The following is a 23,455-nucleotide window of genomic DNA, read 5'->3' on the forward strand; positions in this document are numbered from 1 at the left end:
AACTTGGCCCTTCAGATGTTTTGGGACTACAACTCCCATCATCTCTAGCTAACAGGACCAGTTGCCAGGGATGATGGGAATTGTAGTCCCAAAACATCTGGAGGGCCAAGTTTGGCCATGCTTGCCTTAGCATAACATTGAATTCCACCCTTGCATCACAATGTATGAATTACTTTGTAGATGGCAAAGAGAACTTTCTATTTAGCTGCCTAGATACATGTTAGGTTGTAGTTTGTTTGTTTTAAAAAAAAACCAGTATTTTTGTGGGTAAAGGGCATGCCTTCCAATACTATTCCCTGTAAGTTGCCACATTTATAACCAGGAGAAGTATCAGTTCCACAACTTCACCATGCCGGCATTTCCCCCTTCGCCTTTTGTCCAGGGTTGCTGGTCTTTCTGTTGTGGTTATCCACTTGTTGAACGTCCCTGAGTGCTACCTTGGTGTCATAGCCTTAAATTGTGATGTGGGTATACACAGATACGTTTTTAGGCACACTGCCCTTTCATCGCCCCCCCTTTTATTTTGGACCCCAGTCCCCCCCCCCCAAAAAAAAATCACAACAACCTGAAGTAACGGGCATGGGCAGATCCCGTGAAACCACATCATCACCCAAAATATGTCTGCTTTGCAGCTACAGAGTGCCCCATTTATTCATGTCCTGGAGAAGATGCACAAAGGTCACTGGTGGTGATAATGGGATAAGATTTCTGGTTATGCATATGCAAAGGAGACTCAGACCCATGGTGCAGTCTTCAATCACCTGCCCAGCAGCATGTTTAGATTTCGGTGTGACAGAGACCATCCCTCTTGTCAATCACAGTTGTCCAGGGGTAGGGGGCGGACAGTCACCAATTTAAAAGTTCAGGTTCTGGTTTATCCCCTAGGTCTCTAGCTTGGCTGTGTCATTCTGTCAAAGGCGTCTGTCTCCAGGGGCTTAGCATCGATCACAACATTGTCCTCTCCATTAGCCTCTATGCATTCCTCCACCGCCTTCAGGACGATCTGTAGCCTCCTGTCCAGTGCCAAAAGGTGGGGTTCTGTAAGCACAGGGGCTAGGTGGTCCTCAAGCAAGGATTCCCGCATGATGTCACTGAGTTTGTAGGCTGGTTGCGCCAAGAGCTGTAGCCGTAATAACGTAGTCTTCTTTATTCTGAAGGAGGGTGGGTGAAAACAAGGTTCATTATGCAAAAGCAAAATTCTACCTCCCCGTCTCAGATACTGGGCCAGTCACACTTCTTTGAAGTCTCTCAGCCCCACTCACCTCACAGAGTGTTTGTTGTGGGGGAGGAAGGGAAAGGAGAATGTTAGCCGCTTTGAGACTCCTTAAAGGGAGTGAAAGGCGGGATATCAAATCCAAACTCTTCTTCTTCTTCTTCTTCCTGAACAGTGGCGTAGCGTGGGTTGTCAGCACCCGGGGCAAGGCAAGTAATTTGTGCCCCCTAACCTGTGGATTTGCGCCCCCTAACCCTAACCCCCAGATATTGTGCCCGGTTGCCGGCCCCCCCTGCACCCCCCACGCTACGCCACTGCTCCTGAAAGTTGGATGGACTTAAATATGCATTGCTGCGACCTGTGCTCAGTTATAAATAATAGCAACGCGGTGGCTTAAGCTTTCTGGGAAGTCTTTCCTCCCATCTCCAGATGTTTGGAAGCTGGTTTTGGAAGTTGCAAGGGTAAAATGTGCTTTGGGGGTATAGGGAAGGGCTGTGGCCCTGTTGCGAACATTATTATTACTGTTCATTTCATACACCACTTAATGCCAAAATAGGCTTCTAAGCAGTTTACATAGTATGAATGCCAAGTTACACATGCAGAGGTGCTTGGAACTGGAGAAAGTTTCCGATTCGCTTCCCCACACCCTCCACTTAAAAGGATGTCAAGTAGTAGGGCTGCAAAAGATAACCCAGCTGTCCATCACGTGGCTGCCACAATCTCTTGTACTTGGGAACTACAGCACAAGGGGCATTGCCAGCTCAGTGCCCAGCGCTTTGGGAAGTGCCGAGCACAGAACTGGCAAAGCGCTACTTTCTCCTGCCCGTCAGCTGATGGCAACTTCTTGCAAGTATGCACTGCAAAGAGAAGTTCCCCGTTCAGCCGGTGCCTGCAAAAAAACAAAACCCCAGGCATCTTTCTATCCTGTTTCAGCTTCAGTTTCAAAGGGAACACTTCCCCTCTTGAAGCAAGGCCATGAGCTGGTAAGGGAGCTCACATTATGTACCCTGCCCCATTCCTGACATAACGTGGTTTGGGGGAAATAGTCACGCAAGCCAAATTGGGACACCTGATGGGACTGCAGATGAGACGTTTTCCAACCTTGTTTTTAGTAGATTCTGCATGTACATTTGCCAAACCTTACAGCCAGAAATCTAGAAACTAGACTTTGGATATAGATAGCTGTTGTTTGGGATTCAGCTAAGCTGCAATGTGTGCAGAATGAGGTCCATTTGTGCAATGGGGCTCTCCCCCACCCCCTTTCCTGTGTACCCCTGCGTCCCTAAATCTGCGCGGGAGGCTTTGAGAAAACTACATAAAAGGTTTTGGGGGCATGTCAGGGAGAATAATAAATAATAATAAATTTTTATTTATACTCCGCCCTTCCCGATTCAAAAACCGGGCTCAGGGCGGCTAACAAATTTAAAACACTTAATTATAAAAGCAGCATAAAATACGGTATAAAAACATGATTAACAATAAAATTCAAAAATCAATCAGATAATCCCCAGGGCTAGCTGGCTGAATTGGTCCTACTTGGGCCAGCGAGGAGGCCAGGGGGGAATTTGCTGTGGGGTCTCAGAGTGGGTGATCTTCATAAAAAGGGGAGGGGAAGGGAAGAGAAGGGAAATAAAAGATCAGGCTGAATTCAAATTAAAGGCCAGGCGGAATAGCTCTGTCTTACAGGCCCGACAGAAGGAGGTTAAATCCTGAAGGGCCCTAGTCTCATGGGACAGAGCATTCCACCAGTTCGGAGCCATCACTGAAAAAGCCCTGGCCCTGGTGGAGGATAGTATGACTTCCTTAGGGCCCGGGACCTCTTGTTGTCTTGTTGTACAAGTGGACCTGGTTCCCTACATGCATTAATCCATTTACAGCACTGCATTGGGTTCCACCCTTTGAGTGAGCCCAGTGGAGCCATAAACTACTTTTTTTTTTTTTTGGCCATACCACCTTATTCAAAGAATCAAACTTAGGAGCAAGCACTTCTTTTGGTTTATAGCAGAAGCTAGTTGTCCATGGTGCTAGTTGGTTGGTCTGTATGGGAATCACAAGCCGCTCTTCTTCAATCTGAATTGACATGAGTTTTTTCAAAAAAGTTTTTTTAAGAAAAGAGGAACTGAACAAATGTTTAAGGTAAAGGGACCCCTGACCATTAGGTCCATTCGTGGCCGACTCTGGGGTTGCGGCGCTCATCTCGCTTTATTGGCCGAGGGAGCAGGCGTACAGCTTCCGGGTCATGTGGCCAGCATGACTAAGACGCTTCTGGCGAACCAGAGCAGCGCACAGAAATGCCGTTTACCTTCCCGCCAGAGTGGTAGCTATTTATCTACTTGCACTTGACATGCTTTCAAACTGCTAGGTTGGCAGGAGCAGGGACCGAGCAATGGGAGCTCATCCCGTCACAGGGATTCGAACTGCCGACCTTGTGATCAGCAAGCCCTAGGCTCTGTGGTTTAACCCACAGCGCCACCCGCGTCCCGAACAAATAGCTAAATGAGACAAGTGTCTTTAAAAACCAACCATCATCACCTGTCCACTGGTTGAGGAAAGAAGGGGTTCTGTTCTGAACTGATAGCTAGAAGAAGGTGAGTACTTCTAACCCTGCAATAGCCATACCTGCAACTAACTTTTGCAGGTCAATGCATCTGTGCACACCTGGGGGTGGGAGTGTTCTTTGGTAATGCAAAAACTGAGGTAGGCAAAAACCCATATCAGTGAAATTTGCATTGCTGATTCTCTATTCTGTTCAAACAGGGATAAAATAAATGGCTGGCTGCTATACCAGTGCTTGATGTTGCTGCAGGCTGCCTGCATTTAAAAGTCAGAAGTTTGTGGCTGAGAGGACGAGATTAGTTCAGGAAAGGTGTGTGAGCAGGAGCCAATTTAAATCACACAGACTTGGAGTTCAGTGCAAGGATTTATTGGCAACCCTATAATTATAAACCAGGAGGCTTGTAAGGTGTGAATAATGGCTTTTGAAAGTCAACCTGGAGGCTCAATATAACTATACGGGATGATGCCACTGACATCCGGGGGCACAGAAATACACAGGGAGTATGGTGAAAATAGTTAAGATGTGGTGGGGCAGAGGAACACGGGAGGATGAATAACCCTTGACACAGTTTTTTAAAGGCCTAGCTTTTGATTTATATGAATTAATAAAGCAGTAGCCTGAAGAGGATTCAGGCAGTAAAATTTATGAGCAGCCCCCTAATGGCTGGAGGGGGACGCAAATGTAATTGATGGCATTCGGGTTCTTTCAGTCCCTTTAGAAGAGAATAAAATCTGAGTGTTCTTGGCAGGGATCAAAAGAAATGTCTCAGTTTCCTTCAGCTATGACAAATGGCATGTTTGATGGGGAAATAGGTGGGCACCCCTTTACACATCCAAATGCTGAAGTCTGCATGCAACTGGGACTTCATTCTGAGTGATGGACAGACTCAGCCTAGTCTGCTTTAGAAATAATTCAGGGGAAGTGAATTATGTTGTCAAATGTTGGGTGGCGGGGAATGACCTGAACTCCAAAACCAGCAGGAGATGGGGTGATCTCCCAGCCCCACAGTAGCTCCTGGGAGACTTTTTGGCTAGTCCTCCCCATTTTCTCACGTTTTTATGACAAAGGGCAATGTGGAGATGCTGGAAAATGCTGTGGCAGTGCTTTGGGTCCTAGCTGTATGAGCGTTGTTTGTGAAAGTGCCCAGGGACACTGGGAGCCATGGGAAAGCACCATTCCCATGACTTCCATCATTCCTGTTTCCAGTTCCCAAGAGTACTATCCACCATTCTTTCCTAACTTGCAATTTGAGGGAGCTTTTGCAGACCGACACAGAAATGGACCTGTGAGAAGTGGTGCAGTGATGTCTCTCACTCCATTGCCACCAGGTGAAAGATGTGTTTGCCTGCTTGTTACGGCCCAGGGAGCTGCAATTGAGCCTTTCAGTTCAATCCAAAATAACTTGGGAATGACACTTACATGCAACACTGTTCGAGTGGAGCCAGGATGGAGATCTCATCATGGGAATGCTTCCCAAAACTATGGAAACAAACAAAATGTAAAAGGTGTGCCCAAACCACCCAAGACTTCAGAGACTGGAATGCTTCAAGTACAGTGATTAGTGACACGAGGCAGAAAATATCCCAGTGCTCTTATTTTTCCATGGAGAAAAATCCACAAGTTGTAACACAGAATGGACTCCAATTGCAAATGCTGCAGTTGCAATGCGTTTAATGTTGTCTACTAAATACAAGAAAAATAAACATGCTAAATTAAATCACACACCAAGGCATCTGAAAAATTTCCAGTTTAACCTGAGATTTTTGATGCAAATCAGGTTGATGGGATATAGCAATGGGATGGGGAGGGGGGGTTAACGATGCCAATTTGGAGGGTTTTTTGTACCTGCTTTCAAAAGAAATTCAATAATAATGATGTTGATGATGATGTATTATTTATATGCCACCCATCTGACTGGGTTGCCCCAGCCCCCAACAAAAAAACCCATAAAAACACCACACCACAGACACTAAAAACTTCCCTGAGCAAGGCTGCCTTCAGATGTCATATGAAATGGGAAATCATACTATAAATCTTAAATTGAAAGCACAGGAGGCGAAAGGTTACTTATATATGGATATATTTATGGGAAAATCCGTAACTGAGGATTTACCACACGACTTGTGACATTACCTGTTGCATTAGGCTGCAAGCCAATGCAAATATTTGCATTTCAAATGCCTTAGGAATATAAACAGCACAGTATTTATTTTCAAATTAGTTTATTTGCTTCCAGGGCTAAATAAATAAATGTTTGTAGCAGCCGGTCAGTTTTGTGGTTTCTGACCCTCTCAGATTTTCATGTAGTGTGGGTTAGATGCACTATGAGAACATTTGCTGTAGAGTATTAATGGCTACTCTGCAGAAGATTTTTTGTTGGATGAAAAACTCTCATGCTCTCCAGCCAGCATAGCTACTTATGGGAGATGATGGGAGTTGTAGTCCCATCTTCATCTGGAGGGCACCAGATTGGGGGAAGCTGGTGGTCCACAGATAAATGTGCCCCTTTTGCTGTTTATTTATTGCTATTTGTATATTTTAACTATCCCAAAATACAGACGCGCCTTCACACAGGCCAGATTGGATGTGATGCCCTCTGCCGTACTTGAGGGCAGATACCAAAAGATTCCAATTGAGAAACGACTCTGCCCATGTGGAGATGGCAATCTGGAAATAGTGGCTGATGTTCTCCTGTCCTGTCCCCTTTATAAAGATCTGAGCAATGAGATCATCACCCCACTCTTACTTACCATCCCAGGCCGCCCATCTGTGGCCACATTGTTCTTTCTTTTATCCGATCAAAATGATCAGACAACAGCAAAGGTTGCTATGTTTATCAAGGGTGCAGTGAGATTAAGGGCCACTATCTGAACAATAATCTTGGTCAACTGATTGTTCTTTTTACCCATTGTTGTCTTTTTAATTGCATATATTGCTTGTTTTATGTTGCTATAGCCGTTGGCTAATGTGAATAAAGTTTATCTATCTTGCTATTTGTGTGTTTTGTCAAGGTTATATAATGACAATGGCACAAAAGTGTGCCCAGGTAGTCCTCATGTGCCATTGTTCTGTGTACCTTCATGAATGAGGTAGAATTCCTGCTGGGGATTCAGTAAGAACCTGCCATGATTGTTCAACAGAATTCACTGAGCATCTGCAGAATCTTCCAATACAAGTCTCTTGCTCACCCTCCTCCTCCTACGATTCCTAGAATCCTGGGTTGATGGCGATGACTGTTACATCAGTGTTTAAGCCAACACAGGCCTTAGTTCAAGACTGCCTGGTCACATGGTTTCCAAGAGGGAATTTATATCCCAAGACTCGCAGAGTAACTTCTTGAGCCTTGTTCCTGAGACCCAGGATGGACTATTCCTCCCCACAGAACCAGCTCTTCCCCCCTTTAGGTCCCAGATGCAATTTGTGGGGTTCCTTACCCTCTTGCATTGTCCAAATGGAGCAAAAAGCCATCATCTCCAAACTTTGTGAACATCTCGTAATGATGACGGTCCATGTTGCCTTTCAAAACAGAGAAGGAAAAGCATTTGGTACTTCCAGAGTACTAACCCAATCCAACTGCTTGAGATCTCATGCAAGACACATTATCTGAGGTATAATATCAATGTATTAATAGCAGCTTTGAAACTAAACAGGAAACAGCGAGCAAGGCACAAAAATGGCTTTTATCTGGATCAAATGGCTGCTTATAAGATAAGCTTGTGATATCTACTTGTTCCAAAGTTCTGCAAGGATGCATGATGGGATACGGCAGGAAAATAACCCCACTGAGTTACTTTTGTTGTTTTTTTATATAAAATATTTATTAATATTTTTTGAAATATAACAGTAAAAATGAAAAAGAAAAAAGAAAAATACAAAATAAAAACAGTTAAAAACATACATTTTTCCTTTTACTTATTTTCTTTTAACTTATTTCCCGGACCTCCTCATACCTCCCTTTTTTGTATTCCACTTCAATTTATTGGTTCAGCAAATCCTTACCATTAGATTTTAACCCATTTATAACCCTTTTTTCATATTCCCTTAAATCATTACAGCTGGAAATCCCTTAGTTGCTGTCCAACATCATTCTATCATTCATTAATTTTACAAATTTTACAATATTTCTGTAGACCCACTGAGTTACTTTTGAAGGAGTGGGATGCCCTGATAGGAGCAGACAGACATGAATAACATGGTTTGGAAATGCCTACACCATGTCAGATGGCGGGATAGTAATGAATGACAGTGTAACTGCGTTGGCTAAGGGAGCAGAGGAAATACTTGATGTTAGTTATGAACACTTAGACACGCTTAGAGTTTCCCCCGTTTTAGACTTGTTTTCTTCCAACAGATCCATCACCATTCTATTTTATTAGGACTGACCTAGAACTCTCAGAGGGCAGGCTTGATGCATCCAGCTGTTAAGCACTTTAAAACCCTGTTGATCAATGGATGAGCGTTCGGCATGCGCTTCAACTCCCCCACTGAAATCAATGGAGCTTAGGAGTCTTACCTTTGGTTGCATTGAGCCAGAAATCTGCAGAGAGACAGGCCTGCAACCTTGGCATTATCAGCACCACGCTCTAACCAACTGAGCTATCCAGGCCACTTTGAAGGGGAATGCTATAGGGAAAGTATTTGCTGCAGCAATTCAAAAGCGAGGGGAGCTTACTCGTGTCATCCCTTTAGGAGCTAAGCCTGAAAAATAGTGGCTTGCCGTGGCTTTCCAGTGGGACCAGTGCACTAGGAGCTAAACCAGGAGGGCTTTAACCTCTTGCTTCTGCCATGGCCCCCAAACTGGAACAGGAGGGATTCAAGCCCGATACTGTCCTTGCAAAGAAGGTTCCTATTTGTTTGGTTCCTGTAGCTAATGGAAAGATGGGGCCAAGGAGAAGGAGGCAGCAGCAGTAGAAAAAGGATGTGATGTGTCATTTTGGACTCACAGCTGTCCATGGAGGCACAGGTCAATTCTGTGTCTAGGGCAGCTGTTTACCAGCTCCATCTGGTACGCAGGCTGAGACCCTACCTGTCCGTGGACTGTCTCGCCAGAGTGGTGCATGCTCTGGTTATCTCCCGCTTGAACTACTGCAATGCGCTCTACGTGGGGCTACCTTTGAAGGTGACCCGGAAACTACAACTAATCCAGAATGCGGCAGCTAGACGGGTGACTGGAAGTGGCCACCGAGACCATATAACACTGGTCCTGAACCAGTACATTTCGGAGCACAATTCAAAGTGTTGGTGCTGGCCTTTAAAGCCCTAAGCAGTATACCTGAAAGAGTCTCTCCACCCCCATCGTTCAGCCTGGACACTGAGGTCCCGCTCCAAGGGCTTTCTGGTGGTTCCCTCACTGCGAGAAGTGAGGTTACAAGGAACCAGGCAGAGGGCCTTCTTGGTGGTGGCGCCAGCCCTGTGGAACGCCCTCCCATCAGATGTCAAGGAAATAAACAACTATCTGACTTTTAGAAGACATCTGAAGGCAACCCTGTATCAGGAATTTTTTTATATCTAACGTTTTACAATTTTTTATGTGTTGTAAGCCGCCCACAGTAGCTGGGGAAACCTAGCCAGATGGGTGGGGTATAAATATATACATTATTATTATTCCATTTCTGCTTTATAAGCCTTTAGCAAACTAGATGCATACAGTGAGGAGATTTCACCCCTCCCATTGCAAGAATCTGTTCATTTTCCAGAGAGGAGGGGGCGGATTGTGCTTGCTACTTATTCCGCTCCAGCCTCACTTCAAAGGGGGAGACTGAGTGTTATCTCTGTGTAGATAAGGTCACTGCAGAAAGCAGCTGTAACACTCAGTGCAGTCCACCGTCTCCATTTGTGTATAGTTTGTATAGTACAGTAGCTGTAGTGAATAAAAGATATTCTTCAGCGCTGTCGCCCGAGTGATTTATGCTCTGCTATACTCTGCTGTGCACTGCTGTCTTCTGGAAGTGAGTTCGGTGCTCACAGCTCTGAGTTGTGAGTCCACAGCACTTAGACCTGTTCCTGCAGAAGAGGGTCTCTGGAAGTGCTACCCCAGCTCGCCTGGCCCAGTCGGGGCTGAAGTGGTTGAGCCCAGTTGGTGGCACTGGCTCAAAGGCGAAGCTGACATACAGGTCACTGGTGTTTTAAAACTTTTGCATAACGGCTAGAAACAAACTGATCTCAGAGCAGAAAACATGCTACCAGTGCTGCCAAACTATTTACAAGCCATCTGGTTTCAACATAGCAAGCGACATTTGCAACATCCGCGACAGTGTGTCAGATCCATGAGATTAATTATTACTTTGCTGTTTCCCACTTACCTATTAAGAAGTCAAATATTGCCATGTCGATGATATTGAGTAGCCGAGTGCCGCTGCTGTAAGGATAAATCTCCTTCACTGTGTTGCAGTAGAGTGGATTCACTTCCCATCTGCGAGAAACGCCAAAGGAAGGGGTTGAATGCTAGCACAACTATTCTGGGAGTTCCTCCCTGTTTTCTGAAATAGTCGGGAACTAGTCCTGCATTTATTACACTGGCTCTTTAGTTAGGATATACAACACCAGGTTTCCCCAATCTGGTGTCCTCTAGATGTTGTGGTGTAACAATTTCTGGAGGGTACCAAGTTGGGGCTGATGGGAGTTGTGGCCAAGCACCATCCGTTGGGGAAACCTGGTCTGTGCTGCTTTTGAGCAGGTTGCTACTTTTCTAGAAGAGTTGTCAATCTCTTCTGTGTGGGAATGAGTTGGCCAGTGATACTTCTGGTGGCATCAGATCTCGGCCTGTTTGTTCTGGCAGTGGTAGGTAAAAGGAACAACATACCCATGCTTTTCTGAAATGATATCCACAAACCAAAGTTAGGGATATGGGTGGGGCCCAAGTGCTCTATCGATGGACAAAAGCTTATGCTTCTTGCACCAAAGAACAGTGGTGATTCTCAACCAGGCACTTGTTCAGAGATAGAACAGGTCTTCTGTGCCTCTTCTCTAAACATTCAGTAAAATCATTCTCAGGCACGTTCTAGAGTGAAAGGTAAAGGTCCTGACCATTAGGTCCAGTCGCGGATGACTCTGGGGTTGCAGCGCCCATCTCGCTTTAATAATAATAATAATAATAATAATAATAATAATAAATTTTATTTATATCCCGCCCTCCCCAGCCGAAGCCGGGCTCAGGGCAGCTAACAACAATCAAATAATCAAACAATCAAATAATCCAACATTCTAAAAACATTTCATTATAAAAATTAATTAAAATCAAATTAATGGCAACCGTTAAGCAAAATTCTGTGCAGGTTGCCAGAGGAGGGAGTCAGGCTGCACCCTGACCAAAGGCCTGGTGGAACAACTCTGTCTTGCAGGCCCTGCGGAAAGATGTCAGGTCCCGCAGGGCCCTAGTCTATTGTGACAGAGCGTTCCACCAGGTTGGAGCCGCAGCCGAGAAAGCCCTGGCTCTAGTTGAGGCCAGCCTAACCTCTCTGAGGCCTGGGACCTTCAGGATGTTTTTATTTGCAGACCGTAGGTTCCTCTGTGGGGCATACCAGGAGAGGCGGTCCCGTAGGTACGAGGGTCCTAGGCCGTATAGGGCTTTAAAGGTTAAAACCAGCACCTTAAACCTGATCCTGTACTCCACCGGGAGCCAGTGCAGCTGGTATAGTACCGGATGAATGTGATCACGCAGCGAAGACCCCATAAGGAGTCTCGCCGCGGCATTCTGCACCCGCTGGAGTTTCTGGGTCAGTCTCAAGGGCAGCCCCACGTAGAGCGAGTTACAATAATCCAGTCTGGAGGTGACCGTCGCATGGATCACAGTGGCTAGGTCAGGGCGAGAGAGATAAGGGGCCAACTGCTTAGCTTGGCGGAGATGAAAAAATGCCGCCTTTGTTATAGCTGTAATCTGCGCCTCCATAGAAAGGGAGGTATCGAAGATTACACCCAAACTCTTAACGGACGGTGCTGGCACTAATTGCACCCCCGCAAGAGATGGGTGTTTCCCCCCCCAATCCCATATCGTCCCGTGCCAGCCAGAGGACCTCTGTCTTCGAAGGATTTAACTTCAACCGGCTTCCACCTAACCATCCAGCCACAGCTTCCAAACATCTGGTCAGTGTGTCTGGGGCCGAGTCAGGATGGCCATCCATCAACAGATATAGTTGGGCCAAGGGAGCTGGTGTACATGTGGCCAGCATGGCTAAGCTGCTTCTGGCGAACCAGAGCAGCACACGGAAACGCCATTTACCTTCCCGCCGGAGCCTACTTATCTACTTGCACTTTGACATGCTTTCGAACTGCTAGGTTGGCAGGAGCAGGGACTGAGCAACGGAAGCTCACCCCGTCGCGGGGATTCGAACCGCCGACCTTCTGATTGGCAAGCCCTAGGCTCAGTGGTTTTGACCACAGCGCCACCCGCGTTTTGAGTGAAACAGCAATACAATAGTTTGGTAAAGCAAGCTGAACATGCTTAGGACGACACCCTTAGTTTAACCTTCATAAAATAGAAATACTTCCGACGTCTGAAGGACTGCTAAGCCCAACAAATACTGCAAAATATGCAGTCAGTTTCAAGTGCTATATAATTAGAATACGAGTTGAGGGCAGGCCAAGAGAGAGATTCATTTACCCACTTACTCCTCTTTTCCAGCAAAGGTGTAGGATCGTATCCATGGGTTTGGGATGGAGATTCTTGGTGCCAGGTTGAGGGATGGTAGGAAAACAGAGAGGGATCCTTCCAGCAGGTGAGGATTCCCACACACGGCATATTCTGTCTTGCACATATAAGGGCATTTGGCAAAGAAACAGACATTGCTGGCTGCAGAGAGAGCAGAATCTATGAGTGAAGGGGCTAATGCAGCGCTGCACAGTTTTAAGAATCTGGGGAACCTTGGTGAAAACATGAGATCAGTTATTTTCTCATATTAAAGCGATATGTCATTAAGATCACAGGGGAAATAACATCTTAAGTTACATACGAGGCATCATTTTGAACCCACCTTTATTTATACACTTCATAAATCACAACGGTTTGTGGAGTGGCTTGTGATTTTTTGAACATTTGGGATAGGCAGTAGCAGCATGGTCCCCTATCACTGACAAGGCTAGATGCCAGGAAGCAGAGCAAAACAGAGCAAACATTTCTCTTCAAATTGTATAAATCATTTGCCTTTTATTAAGGAAGCAGAGCAAACATCGCTAGGCCACACTCTTCCTGATGGAGGAGTACAATGGCTACTTCATATGTGACAAATGTCCTGGGCAAATACTAGTCTTTAAAAGAAAAATTGCAATTATCACAAATGCTGATCTTGTTTGTGCTGTTTTTGCTGCATGCATGCTCTCTGGAAAGCTGTGGCCAGCTCATACATTTTTTCCAAACAAACAAATACGCCAGAGCTTCCTAGCACAGGATATACACAGCATGAGATGCAAGGGCAATCACTATGTCACACACGCTGTGTGGTTTGCACCGTGCGTGTTTTTTCCTACGTAGAAGAGATATCTGTGTCATGTTTGAAGCAGCTCTTAAAACCACAGCTTCTGGAAAGCTGTTGTTTTCCTCTTCTGCAGATAGCGCAGGTGAAACTTACCTGGTGAAACAAAAAAGACACTTTGCAGGATTTCATTTTTGGTGACCTCTAAGATTTCCTTTGTAACGTTAATCATTCTCCCAACCACCGGAGGGACGCGGCGGAAATCCAGGATTCTGCAGTGGGGAGAAGGGAGGCATCAGCTAGGAAAGTACAGTCGTACCTTGGAAGTCAAACGGAATCTGTTCCAGAAGTCCAAAACATTCAGAAACCAAAGCACGGCTTCCGATTGGCTGCAAGAAGCTCCTGCAGCCAATCGGAAGCTGTGGAAGCCCCGTTGGATGTTCAGCTTCCAAAAATAGTTTGCAAACTGCAACAGTCACTTCCAGGCTTGCAGCTTTTGGGAGCCAAAACGTTCAAGAACTAAGCTGTTCGAAAGCCAAGGTATGACTGTATTTCTTAGAGTAAACAGAAGTAGCAGACCCTTCCCATTAATCCATAGCAGGGGGAGTTGTTCTTCCCATTGTAAAACTGAGCACACTTCCCCAGACCAGATCTGGCCAGCTGATCCAATATATTTAGTACGCTCTTGAGTAGGAATCCAGCCAAATGGGTCTGCCTGCTACGATGGCATTATCTGTAGTTTACTGTGTGTGAAGAATGTGCCAATTCTGTTTCCTGCAGAGCATTCTTTTAAAGTTCCCTGCATTCTTCAACGTGGTTTATATATTACATTACTTTTATTGCATTTAGTGAAGCACTGGCTATTCTCCCAACTAGATTATTTTGAATAATGACAGCTAGCTGAGAATTGTGAAGCTAGATTTTACATTGTGGGCTTACATTGCATTGTCCATTAAGTCCAGGCAAGATTAAATTGTGCGCTAAGTGCCCCACATAACAGAACCTCAGCAAAGCTGGAATGTGATCTGGTTTAATGACTGAAGGGATTGACCGAGGAAAAGGCTGCGCCCGCTTTGCGCCCAACACCCAGTTTCTAAAATTTTCCTGCCAATAAAGAAAAGGACAACTCTTTCCTTTTTACAAGATAAGGGAACAATTTTAAGCCTCAGGACAATTTAGAATAATCATAGTGAATAAATGACAGATGGTGCAAGGCCAAAACACTCATTTCACTGCCAAGATTTCAGGGTGAAAAAGAAGGAAGCTTTGCTCTCCTTTGTAGAGAGGCACTCAGCTGACTGATAAAAATGTATGATTCATAGGTTCAGTTCTTCTTAAATCGGACCTCAACTTTCATCCCTTTCGTATGATGAATTTCTGCAACAGAAGTTGGGGGCAGAAATGTGACTTGAGATGAAATATCAATATCAAATAAGCTGTTTCCTTTGCAGCTCATGGTTTTTATTTGTAGCTTGATGGCAGAGAGCATGCCTTGCGGGCAGAAGATCTCCCACTTTAATTCCAGGGCAGGGATTGGAAGTGCTATATACTTAAGTTCTCACCCTGGGCCAGCAGGGGGATACTGTAGATAGTTATGCAAATAAGGGATCGAAAGTGACATTCAGTGATTGGATAGTTTTAGAAAATGGTTACTGTTGCGTTCTAGTGGAGCTCTATATAAGCAGGCTGGCTGAAGCCTTCAGTTCAGTTCTGTCCTGGCCTGTGAATAAACAAGAGCTGTTTGAAGAATCGCTGTGTCGTCTGATATGTTCACTCACAACCTAACAGGAAGGAGACCCTTTTGAAGCCTTGGAGAGCTGCTGTCCTTCAGTGTAGAGCCTGTAGACAAGGCTGATTTGGATGGATCAGTCGTCTGGCTTGGCATAAAAACACTTCCTGCGTTCCAAGTATCCAGAGAATAGGTGCAACATGACTGGGACAACCAGTGGCTCAGGAGGGGGAAGAACCCTCTGCCTTTCATAGTTGCATAAATGAGGGGTGGTTTCCCCCCTCCTGCTGAAATTCTACATACCTATTGAAAGAAGAACAGTCATGTCTTCCTTTGCGTCAGATTACTTTAAAAAAATAATAATGGGTGTGTGTGGGTGTTCCCAAATACTTAGTAAAACAAAGCTTTGATAATGAAGCTCCAAGAGCAAAGAACTGCAAAGCTTCGTCCTGTGCTGTTAAGTGGAGGAAAATATTCACTGCTGTTGTTAATATTTAAGTCACCAGGGAGCCCTGATCATCACAGGTCTTAAGGGAAAGTCCATTGGTCAGTGGTAGATCATCTGCTCTGAATGCAGAAAGCCCCAGGTTCAAACTACAGCATCGTCAGGTAGGGCTGAGGAAAAATAGCCCGTCCTGAAACATTGGAGAGCCTCTGTCAGTCAGTGTAGACAATCCTGAGCTAGAGGAACCAATGGGCTGACTTAGTACAGGGGCAGTGCTTCCCCAAGTTGGGTCTTCAGCTGTTTTCGGACCACAATTCCCATCATCTTTGATGGGATGCTAGCTAGGGATGATGGGAGTTGTAGTCCAAAAACAGCTGGAGTCCCAAGTTTGGGAAACACTGGTATAAGGCAACTTCCTATGGCTCCAAATTGCACATTATATTTTGAGAGTCACTGGTGTGTGTGTGTGTGTGTGTGTGTGTGTGTGTGTGTGTGTGTGTAGCCAGTCAACTTAAGCAGCTCCATGAAGATTTTCTTCATTCTTCAGTCCCCATTAGTGGCCCATCATCCAAAAACATGTCCTCTCTCTGTGTCTTGGCACATCTCCCGCATGCACATGCTCAACCGTGTATTGTCTACAAATATGCAGACCAGCTGCAGCCTCACTTGTTGTGGCGCCATTTCGCTATTGTTGCTCTCGGTGCAGAGGCAATTCAGAAAGGCTCTTGACTGACGCTCTGTATGTGCCGTGCATGCGAGAGCTTTGCACAACCTGCAAACTCTCGGAAGACCCTTCCAAGTGGGACATATATTTCTACTGCCGAGGCTGATTCAAACCATCGAAAATTGCAAATGGTGCTGTGTGGGCTCGGTGGTGTTTTCTCAGCAGAGCAAAACATTATTGGCTGGTGAGTCAGTAACCACCAGGCAGACTGACTAATACTGGCACAGAAGCCACTTAAAAATGCCCCCCAAGTCAGCTGGAACTCGCTTTTTAGCCTGTTGCTTGCTCAACACAAAAACAAAACAAAAGCTTGGCTTGGGTCTGACTGAGGACTTGGTGAGACACACCAAGCCAAATGCAGCCATATTTTTGCGGCCCGCCAGAGGCTTGACAGGCAACTAAAGCAGGAGATGGATTGAGCCCATAATAGGCTGCCACATACATACATAAGCTGGTGTTTAACGTGTGGTGCAAAAACATGTTGTGCAAGACTGATCTAGCTTTTGGGATGGCCCGGTTACATTTCCTATTAGGAAATGGAAAAGATTCACACTTCAGGAGTGTAAAACCAGGGATGTACGTAATGTCCTGTGGAGCTGGAACGGTTTGGAGTAGGGAACGATATTGGAAAATAAGGAACATATTGTGACAAGTGCTGGAAAATTCAGACAATTTGCTTCATGCTCCTCATCTGTGCTGGTGGCAGCTCCTCTGGCCTGTGCGTGTTTTAAGAACATAAGATCAGACCAAAGATCCATCTAGTCCAGCATTCTGTTCTCCTAGGTGGGATCCAACTAACATGTTCCACCAGCTCAAAGATTCTGGCTGGAGCAACAATTTGAGCAACACTTATCTGTACAAACTGGCAGCTCTACAGAGTTTCAGACAGGTGTGTGTGTGTGTGTGTGTGTGTGTGTGTGTTTCTCAGCCCTACCTGGTTATGGTGGCGATTAAACCTGGTACCTTCAGAACGCAATACAGATGTTCCACCACTGACCTGCCATAGCCTTTCCTGATAATCCCAGACACCAATATTCATGCCTGTGGCCACTGAAATGCATATACCAGGAAAGGCATACTATGGGCAGCTTGAAACAAACGTCATATACAGTGGTACCTCGGGTTAAGAACTTAATTCGTTCCGGAGGTCTGTTCTTAACCTGAAACTGTTCTTAACCTGAAGCACCACTTTAGCTAATGGGGCCTCCTGCTGCCACTGCACAATTTCTGTTCTTATCCTGAATTAAAGTTCTTAACCCGAGGTAATACTTCTGGGTTAGCGGAATCTGTAACCTGAAGCATATGTAACCTGAAGTGTATGTAACCCGAGGTACCACTGTATTGTTGAAATCTGAATGCAGATCCCTAAATCCCCTCTCCTAAGGAATCTCTTCTTATGACAACACTACCACTCCTTGGGCTTTTGAGCATTGCAGATCTTGTTTTCTTCTCCCTGAAGTAAGGTTAGGCCCCAAATATACGTCCAAAGAAGGGGTGAGCAAGAACATCAAATTACCTGTCGAGGTGGAAGGCAGCTATTTCTGCATTGTGCCTTTGAAAGTCAACAAAATAGAAAAAGTCTTCTGGAGTCTCCTCATCTCGTTTCTGTCTGAAAGGAAGATAGGGGTCACTAAGAGAAAGGAGATTCCTTCTGCATAACCGTTGACATCCTCCTGAGTGCAAGGAAAGTATTTATGGTACAACTAGAGAAGCAGGACAAATGACTGTCGGAACAGACGACTGTGAAATCGTCTCTGTGTTAACGTGTCTCTGTGCTTATTCTACAGAAAAATGGTACCTATTACCCCCCCTTTTTAAAGGTGAGGCAAGTCTGCACAAGAGGACTGCAAAATAATAAGGCCCCCTTCAACCTTAGCTTAACTTTAATTGTGTTCAATTAATGTTGGTGGGCTGTTGGGTTTTTTTTTAATTTTTCTAACTAGTAATCTCTGCTGACTGATTCACCAGGAGCACCTCTATGACAGAATTGACAATTTAAACATATATATATAATCAGAATATTATTTGCCAAGCAAGTGCTTACAAAACCTGTGGGTGGGTAGCAGGTGCCATCTTAGAAGAGTCATTTTATGCTCTCTCACACAAAGGGAATGCCTCTTCTAAGATGGCTCCTGCTGTGACATAGAGCTGCATCATCTAAAAACGAGAAGCATTTTTTTCAATCTCTAGAGGGGGGGAATCCAACTGATTTATTTTTTTAAAAAAAAATAAAATAAAAATCTCATACAAATAATCAGTTAAGATTTAGTTGCTCAGGTGGCAGCTCTCATTTTTATTTCAATTAAGTAAACATACCTCATTCTCAGACTTCCTGTGTGCTTTTCCTCCCTCTTTCTCTTTCTCTCTTTGTTGAGTAAGGCCTTCCAGATGTTATTGGACTCCCATCATCTTCCCCCCAAGGATGGCCAATGGCCAGTGAGGAAGGGAGCTGTGGTCCAGGAACATCTTCCTCACCCTTGTAGAAGAACTGATTTCAGTTACCATCTTGTGCCAGAGTGGAAAGGGAAAGCTAATGTCCTGTTCACTCAGAGCAAGAATGGTCCAATTCACTTCTTTCTTTCTTTTTGCATTTAATTCCCTGTCCACAACCTTATTCCTTAACTTTGTGCCTTATTAAGAATGGTTGACACCTACTGGTGAAGGTCCCCTGACAGAAGAGAATCTGTCAGCAGAACGAGGAGGGAGGCAGGCAATTTTTAGCAGCACTCCCCCTTGCAGCACTTTGTACTGCCCCCCATCTGTTCTAGATTGAAGCAGATTTAAAGGGAGTGTAGGGTATGCTGGGGGAAGTGGGGAAAATCAGTGAAAGTGGCAGTGTGGTGTAGTGGTTAAGAGCAGTGGACTTGTAATCTGGTGAACCGGGTTCGATTCCCTGCTCTTCCACATGCAGCTGCTGAGTGACCTTGGGCTAGTCACACTTCTTTGAAGCCTCACTCACCTCACAGTGTTTGTTGTGGGGGAGGAAGGGAAAAGGAGATTGTGAGCCGCTTTGAGATTCCTCAGGGTAGTGATAAAGCGGGATATCAAATCCAAACTCTTCTTCAAACTTTTCTCCCGTCCCACTAAGGGGTTCCCTTCTGTAAACAGTCACCACTGAATACCACCTGGGATTTACCATTGCACTTTCCCCTCTGTTCATCAGGATGAAAATGCACACCATGCCAAACAAGATAAAGAACAGCAACGGCTCGGCAAACGTTTTCAGGTGAACTGAGCTTACCTCATGGGTTTGAACATGGCTTTGCCAAAGTCCTGGAACCGCAGAACAAGTTTCAGGTGCACACCACTGGGCTTGACAACTGGAAAGTGAAACCGAGATGCTCAGCTCATTGTTCAAAGGGACTTTTGTGAAAACGGAAACTGTTTAGTGTTAACTTGGCAAGTTATTCAGGTGGGATTCAACTAAGTTGTTGCCTGGAATGAGCTCCACTCATGCAATGGGGCTTTTCTCCCCTCACTCCTCGCCCCACACCCCCTAAATCTGCCCTAAAACATGCTGAGGGTACATGCGGAGGCAGGGTGTACTGAATTCTTCAACTTTCAAATTCCAAAAGTCAGAGTTGTTCAAAAGTTGTTACGTGACTTGGGAATTCAAATTATATTTTGGTTAAATTAATATAATTTAGCTTTGCTTGGTAAGCAAAATGTGTGTAAAATTGCATAGAAATCCTTAAAAAATGATTGCCAAATACTTTTAGTGTTTGTTAGACACACACACTTAACAACAACAACAACATTATTATTATGATTATGATCTTTTAGCATTACCTGACATTTTAAGAAGGTAAAATTAAAATCCTTTGGTTTTCCAAATGCAGTTTATATGTTTCTTCATCGAATGTAGACTTATGAAGCTAAAAGCAGATTTGAATTCCTCAAATGAATTCCCTAAAATGACACCCCTAATGTGGGGGGCACAGAGAGGAGGGGGGAAAGTCCCTTTGCATGAGCAGACCTTGTTCTGCAATGCCTAACCCACTTAGTGCTGTGTTGAATTCAGGAGAACAGCACTCTGTATAACAGGGGGACTTGCTACATATCCAAGACTGAGGTTTCAACCAGTTCCTAGTTAACTAGGGGGGGACTACCCCCCCCCAAGGTTGGGAAATGAGTTTCTTCTTACAGGCTATGCCTGCTTCTTAAAGAGACAAGCCACACACACTACAGGTATGGGTGGGAGTGAGAGGGACTGAAACCAGCAGCTCATTTTGCTCTGTGTTTCTGTTCCAACCCGTTATTAGCATCTAGACTTCGCCTACTACTCCACTAGGAAATGAGGGATGCCTTGCCAGAGCAGGCTGCTGTTCTATGAATATGAAAATTTCAATTTAGGGGCATAACTTTGATTGAAGTGTTCTGGGTCAAAGGCTCTCCATCCAATTTAAGTGGCTCGTTTCCATGCACGCCAAGCTGATTAAAAGAATTCTGGATTACTGACCCAGCTCGGTTTTTGTAATATTCACAATGTAATTAAGATATATTTGCATATAGAGGCGGTTGCCTACAGAGCGTAAGAAAATGCAAAACAAAACCTATAATATCTATGGAATAAGGGAAGGAAGGAAGGAAGCAGCAGCAGCAGCAACAGCAGATCAAAGTTAATTTTAGGGTGGCACAAAACACAAACTAATAATCAATGTAATTGCTTTGTTAATGGCCATGTTGCTCTTATTAAAATCCCTCCAATTTTCCTCACCTCCTCCTCATTGGAAATTTTAAAAACAAAGTTGGATGAACATCTGTCAGGGATTCTTTAGATGAAATTCCTGCGTTGTAGGGGGTTGGAATAAATGACCCTTTGGGGTCCCAACTCTAAGATTCTATGGTTTTATTATTCCTGTGACTTGTAGAAACTAATGTACTTGACTTACTTTGTGTGCAGTCACAGGCACCCAGCAATGCTTTCTCGTCCTGGCTGTAATCTGGAATGAAAACGAAAAGCCATGAGCTTCAGGATCACCCAATAGGAATGCTTTTTTAGGAGATGCGGTGTGTGATAGAACTCATGTAATTGTCCTAGCAGGGGGTCTTAAGGTCTTCCGACACTCTGCATGATGACAATTTTTTTTTGGGGGGGGAGGCGTATTTTGGGTGTCCTTTAGTCATGACAAGAGCACTATAGGAAATTTTGGCAGGGAGGGGGTGGGTTCTCAGTGGTGGGGAGAGGGTAAAATCCACAGCCGGGTTTAGAGGCCCACTCTTAGATGCATTCAAGGTTTAATTGCTAAAAGTGTTTTAAATTTGTTGTTAGCTGCCCTGAGCCCGGTTTTTGAACCGGGAAGGGAGGGGTATAAATTATTATTATTATTATTATTATTATTATTATTAATAAATTTTATTTATATCCCGCCCTCCCCAGCCGAAGCCGGGCTCAGGGCTGCTAACAACAATCAAATAATCAAATAGTCAAATAGTCACAGAGTCTAAAAATATTTCATTATAAAAATTAAAATCAAATTGATAATATTATTATTATTATTATTAAACACTATGTCATGTGGCGGAAACTGCTTTTGTAATCAAGAGGGCTTTTGAAAGCAGGTCTTCATATGTGTTCTTTTCTAATGACCTTTTCCTCTATTTTATAGCAAAATTACATTATTAGCTACCAAAAAATGGAGACAGAAACAACAATAATAATGGGAGGAAATCAGTAATCAAAGTGCTTCCCTTTCATGGCGACAGTAATGGACATTGTGATAATTAAAGGAAGCTTTTCCAAGGGCAATTAACAAACTACCCCTTTGTTGTCTCTCTATACTTGTGCTCATTGGAAAGCAATAAAATGGACTGAATGTGCAAACGGGAAGTGTTTAATTAAAGACAAAGGGAGCCCCTTAAAGCCCAGTATTTCCCTATCCACATTAGTGGATAGCTGGCTGCAATGGCATTTCATTAAGAAGAAGAAAAAAAACCCGGCCACTAATCTGGCATTAATTCCCTCAACCTTGCTCTGCGCTTGCAGTTCATGATCTGGTGGAGGTGGCAGTTCAGAAAGGAAGCTTTACCAGCGCTGATGGTTCCAAAGTTTTGCGTGTCCCGGAGGAGCTGGTCAATCGGAGGACTAGACCGTGGGTACAAGGCATAGCGATTGATTCCCAGGTGGAACTGGAGCCAGCTTGCCTCCTGCCTGAGCTGCGTTATTGAGTCCGAGGTGAGGTTGCGCTCCTCTCTGTAAATCTTGTGTCTCCTGATACACACATGGAAAAGAAGGTGCACACAAAATCAACCCCTCAGACAAATCACTTTCCCACATTCAGGGTTGTATACAATGAAGCCTGTTATGTACTGAAGTTCTCACCCTGGGCCAGCAGGGGGATAGTGTAGATAGTTTTCACTCAGGTCCACATCAGTTATTTTAGCCGGGAAACCCTGGGTTGTTGTTGCTACAATGTTGACAGCCGGCTGCCTATAAAAGCAGGCCGGCTGAGCTGTTTGCTGTTCAGTTCTGTTCCAGCTTACAAAATAAAGAGATGCTTTGGATAAATCGCTGTGTCGTCTGCCATGTCTACCCACTATTCAACAAAGCCCATAGCCTCCAATATTTCTCTGATGAAAGTAAGGACGTCCTATTCAATTACAGTGGTACCTCAGTTTTGGAACGGAATCCGTTCTGGAAGACCATTCAAGTTCCAAAATGTTTGAAAACCGAAAACTCAGTACGGAAGCTGTGTGGTATGTTTGACTTCTGAGGCAAGTTTGAAAACTGAAGCATTTACTTCCGGGTTTATGGCTTTTGAAAACCAAAATGTTCGAAAATGGAGACGTTCAAAAACCAAGGTATTATTATTATTATTATTATTATTATTATTATTATTATTATTACCCCACCCATCTGACTGGGTTGCCCAAGCCACTCTGGGAGGCTTCCAACATATATGAAAACATAATAAAACATTCCCTATACAGGCCTGCCTTCAGATTTCTTCTAAAGGTTGTATAGTTACTTATCTCCTTGGCTTGGGGGTTGCATAACTCCATACCCTCCAGCATTTCTCCAGTAAGGAAAAGTGGGACATTCTGGGATCAAATCAGAAACCAGGATGGCTTCTGTAAATCTGGGACTGTCCCTGGAATATAGGGACACTTGGAGGGTCTGGAAGCAATTGCAGGAGGAGAACAACTTCTACCCATGTGATGGTACATTCCTCTCCCCTGCTGCACCCTCAAGTCTTATCTGGGGTTTTCCACACAGCTCTGGAGCAGATTTGGGGCAGAGGAGGCAGGCAGGAAGAGGAGAGGGAGGGGAAGTTCTGTTCCACTTGCTTAATGACTCAGTGATTCAAACTTCCATCGGTACAGCGGCCATCATTTGGAGAGCAAGGTGTTGACAAAACTGTTCAAATGAAGGCTGTTGGT

General features: G+C 44.6%; 1 protein-coding gene across 1 annotated transcript in view; it reads right to left on the reverse strand.

Moving 5' to 3' along the window:
* Positions 1-620: 620 nt before the first annotated feature.
* The window catches only part of FAM20A (FAM20A golgi associated secretory pathway pseudokinase), a gene marked incomplete at its 5' end in the record, with an annotated part of 46,386 nt that continues 23,551 nt past the window's right edge, over positions 621-23,455 (reverse strand). The window contains 10 exons of the mRNA XM_083490155.1: positions 621-1,151; positions 5,190-5,249; positions 7,205-7,286; positions 10,073-10,182; positions 12,378-12,558; positions 13,334-13,449; positions 17,592-17,684; positions 19,317-19,395; positions 20,968-21,018; positions 22,105-22,286. Coding sequence (XP_083346281.1) covers positions 890-1,151; positions 5,190-5,249; positions 7,205-7,286; positions 10,073-10,182; positions 12,378-12,558; positions 13,334-13,449; positions 17,592-17,684; positions 19,317-19,395; positions 20,968-21,018; positions 22,105-22,286 — 1,216 coding nt within the window. The 3' untranslated portion in view covers positions 621-889. The remainder of the gene's footprint in view (positions 1,152-5,189; positions 5,250-7,204; positions 7,287-10,072; positions 10,183-12,377; positions 12,559-13,333; positions 13,450-17,591; positions 17,685-19,316; positions 19,396-20,967; positions 21,019-22,104; positions 22,287-23,455) is intronic.

This window comes from Podarcis liolepis, assembly GCF_965112155.1.
Source record: "Podarcis liolepis genome assembly, chromosome: 2".
NCBI lineage: Eukaryota > Metazoa > Chordata > Lepidosauria > Squamata > Lacertidae > Podarcis > Podarcis liolepis.